At 41.8% G+C, this 7,677-nt stretch overlaps 1 protein-coding gene across 1 annotated transcript in view; it reads left to right on the forward strand.

Moving 5' to 3' along the window:
- The window catches only part of LOC137267852 (neurogenic locus notch homolog protein 1-like), an 87,741-nt gene extending 80,482 nt beyond the window's left edge, over window positions 1-7,259 (forward strand). The window contains exons 27-33 of the mRNA XM_067802279.1: window positions 543-659; window positions 3,642-3,758; window positions 4,024-4,140; window positions 4,824-4,940; window positions 5,876-5,998; window positions 6,495-6,614; window positions 7,069-7,259. Coding sequence (XP_067658380.1) covers window positions 543-659; window positions 3,642-3,758; window positions 4,024-4,140; window positions 4,824-4,940; window positions 5,876-5,998; window positions 6,495-6,614; window positions 7,069-7,259 — 902 coding nt within the window. The remainder of the gene's footprint in view (window positions 1-542; window positions 660-3,641; window positions 3,759-4,023; window positions 4,141-4,823; window positions 4,941-5,875; window positions 5,999-6,494; window positions 6,615-7,068) is intronic.
- The last annotated feature ends 418 nt before the right edge of the window (window positions 7,260-7,677 follow it).

Here is a 7,677-nt window from a genome sequence, read left to right on the forward strand (position 1 = left end):
CATCCTTTTGATCACTAGTTTGTCTGGTCCAGACCCGATTATTTACAGACTGCTGCCATGAGGCTGTAACGGTTAGTTCCCATGTACTAACACAGTAATGAATTTCGGGGTGACATATTCAAGGTGTGATGAACTCGAACAAACGTCACTCTACGGATTAACACACACAAGGATTCTAGGAAAAGTTGAAGTGGTAAACAAATGAAATAAGCCTAAACTGTTATTGACATTTCATGACAGAATTTGTATGGTGTCGCCATAATTAATAACCAGATGAAACCTATCGTGTGAATATATATTTACTTCCTCAGAGTTAGTGAGTGAATCCCATTTAAACACTTTTAAATCTAAGACAGTCTTTTTTATGACGGCTGTCCCAAAACGTGGGGCCCATAGCTATTCTCTTTCAACACTAGCGACGAGATGTCAGAGTTCAAAGAAGACATTACATTTTGCTTCTCATCTCACTTGTCACCCTCGCATCAACTGCTTCAAACAACCTTCCCTCCCGGCTGCGTAGTACCTCTTGTGTTTTCTTACAGCTCCCATCTGCACTGCTGTCGGGAACCAGTGTGGTTTTAACGGAGACTGTGATACTTCCAGTGAAAGGTATTTCTGTCGATGCATCAATGGATACACTGGCCAAACGTGCGCGAAAGGTGAGATATTTTCCATGGAATTGGCAACATCGATGATGATGAAACAATGTTTAGTGGTGAATTAAATACCTATTTTTAGGACAAGGTAAGTGTAGAAACTAGACACCATATGGTTTGCACGTGGTTTGCGCAGTAACGTCACACACAGTCGAAGGGTGTCATTCCTTATTTGGCACTGTCGAAGATGGTCGATTAATCTATACACCTGGAAATTAATCAAGCAACACCCCAATTTTTTCTATTGGAGCAACTTTGAAGTGTTCTGACAATCAAAATATGCCGGGTTGATATAGTTTGACACTTTTTTATTCAACAGACGATCTCTGACAAACAACTTAAAGGGAAAAAGTATCAAGACTTTGCTTTATTGCAACGAAATCCAAATTCTTAAAACTGTCTTAAATTCATGAAAAAATGGACACAATTTACTATTCATCCACAGACGTTGTTGTCAGGTGTATTAACACAAATGTCACATGGAAAGAAAGAACAGTCATCTGAGAGTCTGCACACCGACTTTCATCAATATCTAGTGTGTCCTCCCTGCGCACGCACCACCGATTCCAGACGCCTCCTCATTCCTTGGATGAGTCTCCGGATCTGATTCTGGGGGATCCTGTTCCACTCCTCATGCAGGGCAGCCGTCAATTCGTTGAGATTATGGACTGGTGGGTCTCTCTGCCTCACACGACGGCCAATAAAGTCCCACAAATGTTCAATGGGGTTGAGGTCAGGGCTCATGGCAGGCCATGGAATTCTGTCAATTGCATTTTGCCGCAAAAAATCATTTACAGCATGCGCCCTGTGAGGTCTAGCATTGTCGTCCATAAATATGGGTCTCGTTGCCAGAGGATGGTTCTCAAAATGAGGTACCACAGCCCTGTCAAGAACCTCCTGTTGGTAACGAACACCGTTAAGGTTGCCACGGATGGTAATGATATCCAACTTGCAGTTCATGGAAATGCACCCCATACCATAACGGAACCTCCCCCAAAGGCCACAGTCTCCTGGATGTTCCGTGGAGCCATTGCTGTGTTCCTCTGCCTCCAGACCCGAGTACGACCGTCCACCATGTGCAGCAAGAACCGGCTCTCATCTGAGAAATGGACCTTCCTCCAAGAGGCAATGTTCCAGTGCAAACGGTCATTACACCAGGCCAGTCGGGCTGCCTTATGGGCTGGAGACAGTCTGGGTCGCTTGATTGGCCTCCTTGCCCGGTATCCTGCAGCTTTCAGACGATTCCGAACAGTCCTGTTCGAGATGGGTCTCCCTGGAAGCCACTCCTGTCTCAACCGAGAGCTCGAGTCGAAGGACCTGCGCCGTACAAGTCTCAGTAAAGCTCTGTCCTCCCGGACTGTGGTCTTCCTGGGTCTTCCTGGTCTAGGCAGGTCTTTAACTTCATTAGTGGCCCGGTATTTTTTCAAAAGTTTTGAAATTATGGAATGATGTCGTCCGATTTGAGTCCCGATTTGTCTTAGAGACATACCAGCATTCCTCATGCCGATTATTTGCCAACGAGTGGCCTCTGATAATTTCCTACGTGCCATGACATTGAAATGAATGAAAAACCGAATGCAATCGACAACCTGCGCTTGTAAACACCCCAGGGAAAAAGTGCATTTTTCGAAAGTTGAGGTTAAAGCAATGCACGTGCGCTGTGCAAGCTTCACGCGCGTCATATCAACCCATGAAAAGCTCATGCTGTATGTCAATACATCAAAATTGAATAATCAATCATCAAAATTACTTCCTTAAACTTTGTTAAGTTTTTATGTGTCTTTGAATTTGGTGTTGCTTAATTAATTTCCATATGTATATTTGGATTATGACATCTATCTAGTGACCCGTGAAAATCTGGACTAGAATTGGTTTCAATAGCCCATGCTTGTCGTAAGAGGTGACTGACGGGGTCGGGTGGTCAGTCGGTTGACACATGTTATCGTATCCAAGTTGCGTACATCGAAGCTCATGCTGTTGATCACTAAATTATCTGGCCCAGAATCGATTATTTAGAGACTACCCCAATGTAGCTGGTTTGTTCTCAGTGTGGTGTTCATCAACACAACCAACCAACTTCCGTCAGTCTTTATGGTTGTGTTATGGTTGTGTTTATCATACAGTTGTAATTTGTAATATTGTAATACACGCCCTGTAATCTGGGAGACTGGGTAAATAGACTCAAAACCTTGATGATGGACCTCATTTCAGGTGACTCTCGCCAAAGCTCGCTAAATGCAATGTTTATTTCTAATGCATGATATTAACCATCCCTAAACACACTCGCGTGATGACCAGTACTTACTTACAGATTCAAAGTAAAGATAATGTACACCGTTGTCTGTGTTAAGATGAGCGAGGAAGACATCCATACAATGTTACGAGGATATTTCTAGCTTGAAGCATGAACGTTAACCCTGAACTGGGTTATTACAAAACATATCTGTGAAATCGCTAATTAAATACAGGACACAAATGAACATATTAGACTGGTCTGGAAGGTGCAATACACCTGGCCAAATAATTGACAGCAAGTAACAAGCCCTTTTGCCAGTGCACATATGAACTTCTTGAACCTGTCACTGTCCAGTTTTGAAATCATTCACAAAAATATAGGGGAAAGAGTTAGCTTCAAAAAGTCGTATAAAGAATGAAACGAAGCTGCTATCCAGTCATGTTCGCCAAACTTCTAAATTTCTTTCAAGAACTTCATGCTATCATCTGTTTCAATTTACCATTGCTACTGTGCTCTGTTTAACATTTCTTTCTACTATACTTGTTTCATACTACCAACGATCATTCTTTCATGTTAGCACTGTTGCATTGTACCATTGGAGAACGTTAGTATAGTATTCTTATATTATTGTTTTATGCTATCCTTTGTCAGATTTATTTGTTAGGTTCTAGTCAATGTTCATACAGCCTTCAGCTGTCACAGTCCTAGAGTTGTTTCTTCAAGGTTATAGATATGGTCATAATTCACAGCCCCGATCTGCACGGCCCAGGGAAATGAGTGTGGGGACAATGGCGAATGTGATACATTGAGAAGGAAGTACGCCTGTTCTTGTAAGAACGGATATACTGGCCCAAAGTGCACCTCACGTAAGAAGAAACATTTCATTACACAAAAATGTCAAACTAGAAAATTTGGAGAAAATAATTGAAAAGCATCGAAGCACCGAAGCACCGAAGCACCAAAGCGCCGAGACCAAAATCAAACTTTCGAAAAATATACCAGTAATTAGAATAACGATAATTTTAACATCAAAATTTATAACGCCAACGAGGCACCATTCTTTGGAAAAATCTCCTCAGTCCGAAAATAAAATGGTCCGTGGCTGTGTCATGTTCTATGTTATCTCCTCAGCGCCCTTCTGCACAGCTTGGGGAAGCACGTGTGGCGACAATGGCAGGTGTACGACAGGTTACAGAGGAAATTACTGTGTCTGCAATAACGGATACACAGGACCGAGGTGCACGACAGGTAAGGAGAATTCAAACACAGCAACATTTAAGGGTAAGCCCAAGCTTTGATCGTGTACTTGATAGCATTATCGATCAGTGAGTGTATGAGTTTAGTTTTACACCGCTTTCAGCATGTTTCCAGCAACATCACGGCAGGTCACATCAGAAATGGACTTTTCACATTGTACCCATGTGGGAAATCGAACCCAGGTCTTCGTCATGCTTGTACCACTAGGCTACCCAACCGCCCTTATCTAGCAGTGACACTAAATAAAATGTTATTTCATTAAATGCCAAATATAGCTTGCGAAGCAGGAACTACTTTTAGTAAGCTTTATACTGAATCATGTGATATTTAAGCGCATGAAAATCCACTACAAAGGGTCCCTAATATGCGAATAATAGGAGAAACAATTTCATTTGACAATTTCAGTTAAATTTTGGGCTTCCTTTTCTGGTCTGGTGATCAGTGATTCAGGAAGAACTGTTTAATTAGTATTGGATTATTACACGTAGATGCTCATGATTTTGATCACCAGATTATTTACAGACCACCGCCATATGTCTGAAATATTGCTGAGTGCGGCTTTAAACAACGAACCAACCAACCAACAAACCAATCGCATATATGGTTGAACAGCTATTTATAGACAAGGGATTTCATTTGGTAGACCCAGTGAGTACGTGTTTTCCTTGTTACAGCCCCGTTCTGCATTGTTGGAGGGACAGATTGCGGCACCAATGGGTTCTGCGGGAGAGTACGCGAAAACTACGTATGCGTCTGCAAGGACGGTTACACGGGAGACAGATGCACCGTCGGTGAGGCTGCATTTTCTTTTGCACATAGATGTTATTGTCATACGTAACAGAGGTTTTTGACATTGGGAAATCGAAATGACACCTTCCATTATGAAGCGTAACATTCTTCGAAATAGTGGCATAATAATCCTCCAAATGTGTTCCGAATGAAATCTTGGCGAACTCGAATATCAACCGTGATTCAATGTTTTTGAGATTGAACTACGCATAGATCGCTGAATTAGTACGTAAGTCTTTGAGGCGTCGGGATCGAGCCCATCTGTGACCGCGTGTAAAAACATTGGAGTCAACTTTGTGTTTGTGTGCAGGCTCTTTCAGTGTCGTCACAACCCTCAGTTGTGCAGTACACAACCATGTGCACTTAAAAGAACACACGAATCCGAGGCCAGATGGTGACCACATGAATAGCAACTAGTTGCGGGTACAGTGAACTTGGACAAAGTACAATGACTATGTGTCCCAATCCACCCAGCTGTTAATGGGTACCTCGTTAAGATGAGAAAGCCATAACAGCTCGGTGCGCCTAGTGGCTGCAAGAGTTGTATACACCCCAAGGAGTTGAGACTGATAATACGAGATTAACATCCAGTGATCGAGGGGACAAATACCGGCACCTTGAGTATGCACTATTGCGTGGATATGTGCGCTATATAAATATCATATATAAATATATATAAAGGTGTTTATGTTTGAAGCATTGACGAAAAAGGTTCAGTGTCCCGATCCGCAAAGCATTCGTAGAGCTATGACGGTCATAAGCCTATGGTAAACTGTAGTGTTACGACAAGTCGTAAAGTTACGAATGCTTTGTTGATCGGGACCCTGTATGTTAATATTATTTCCAATTCAGTTTGCTTCTGTGGTACAGTCTGTGTGGTGCAGCACTTGACTGTGTTGATTTCTTTATCAATAATATTTGGTTGCGTGTGCTACAGCAACGAAAGCCGTGTGCACAATTGGGGGCAGCGAGTGTGGCGCTAATGGAGTCTGCGATGTCTGGGAAGGGGAAAATTATTGCGCCTGCAAGAATGGATACAGTGGGAAAACGTGTAACATAGGTAAGATGCGCACGCACATACACACCTTTACTTCAACATGGTTGGATACCTTATTTGAAATGACATATTTTTTTACTAAAACACTCTTGAAATATTCATTTCAATTGGATTCATAGGGAAATTGTGGCTTTGTTCATGCAGCAACAAACCTACAGATGTGAAGTCAGTGGGAGGTTATGAATGCCTTGAGAATCTCTGAATTGGCTGATAAACGTCACCGTGTCCTAATTGTCTAGATCGATATCATATATTTGGTGCTATCAATCACCAAATTGTCTAATATCGGCTTCAAATTGCTGGAATAATCTTGTATGCGATACACAACTACTTCTTCTTCTTCTTCTTCTTCTTCTTCTTCTTCTTCTTCTTCATCTTCTACTACTACTACTACTACTACTACTACTACTACAACTAGGACTACCACTGCTACTTCTTTTGTTGTTATTGTTTTTATAGTTTGTTAATGATAATGTTTCAATTACTTATATTCGTGCAGCACCAGTTTGTGCGGCGTCAGGGAATCAATGCAGCGGACATGGCGAATGCAACATCTGTACCAACTATCACTTCTGTCAGTGTTCTGATGGCTACGACGGGGACACCTGCTCCGTCGGCGGTGAGTATGCAGTCAGATGCTAGATTGAGTATTCTAGCAATATCGTAACGAGGGACACCAGAAATGGGCTTAATTCTTTGTACCTATATGGGGGACCGAGCCCGTGTCTTCGGCGAGCGACTGCTTTAACCACTGGGCTATCCCAGCCCACCTTAGATGCTAGAGGAACGTGCCGACAGACGTACATACTGACTCTTCCCAGCTATTACTTGGTTTGACCAGCGAGGACGTCAGTCAGAATGGTGTAATCTATGACTGAAATACATGAGAAAATACTTGTGTCATGAAGCGATAAACAACTGTCGAAGATGAGTGCAACAAAGAAAAGTGAATCCACACAAAATGTGCGCGCCTTCACAATTCGTGAAAATATCATTTCTTCCCTGTTTCTATGAGATAATGCCAGTATGACTTCCACACTGACGAATTCATCGCTAATCATTTTGTGTTTCAGGTAAACCAGAAACCAATCCAAGTAAACCGGGAAACAATCCAAGTAAACCGGGAAACAATCCAAGTAAACCGGGAAACAATCCAAGTAAACCTGGCAACAATCCAAGTGTCGCCCCTATGTTACACGATGTTACAGTGCTGTCTGTGACAACTATGATGATGTGTGTAACTGGAGGCATGATGTTAATGTAGATCCTATGACAACTAGTAATCTGTGTATTTTAAGTATTATGTCAATGTAGATCCTTTGGCAACTTTAGGATCTGCGTATTTGGAAGTAAGATGTTAACGCAGATCCTATGACAACTAGTAATCTGTGTATTTTAAGTATTATGTCAATGTAGATCCTTTGGCAACTTTAGGATCTGCGTATTTGGAAGTAAGATGTTAACGCAGATCCTATTGCAACTAGTAATCTGTGTATTTTAAGTATTATGTCAATGTAGATCCTTTGGCAACTTTAGGATCTGCGTATTTGGAAGTAAGATGTTGACGCAGATCCTATGACAACTAGTAATCTGTGTATTTTAAGTATTATGTCAATGTAGATCCTATGACAACTAGTAATCTGTGTATTTTAAGTATTATGTCAGTGTAGATCCTTTGGCAA

This window comes from Haliotis asinina, chromosome 16 (genome assembly GCF_037392515.1).
Source record: "Haliotis asinina isolate JCU_RB_2024 chromosome 16, JCU_Hal_asi_v2, whole genome shotgun sequence".
In the NCBI taxonomy this organism is placed as follows: Eukaryota; Metazoa; Mollusca; class Gastropoda; order Lepetellida; family Haliotidae; genus Haliotis; species Haliotis asinina.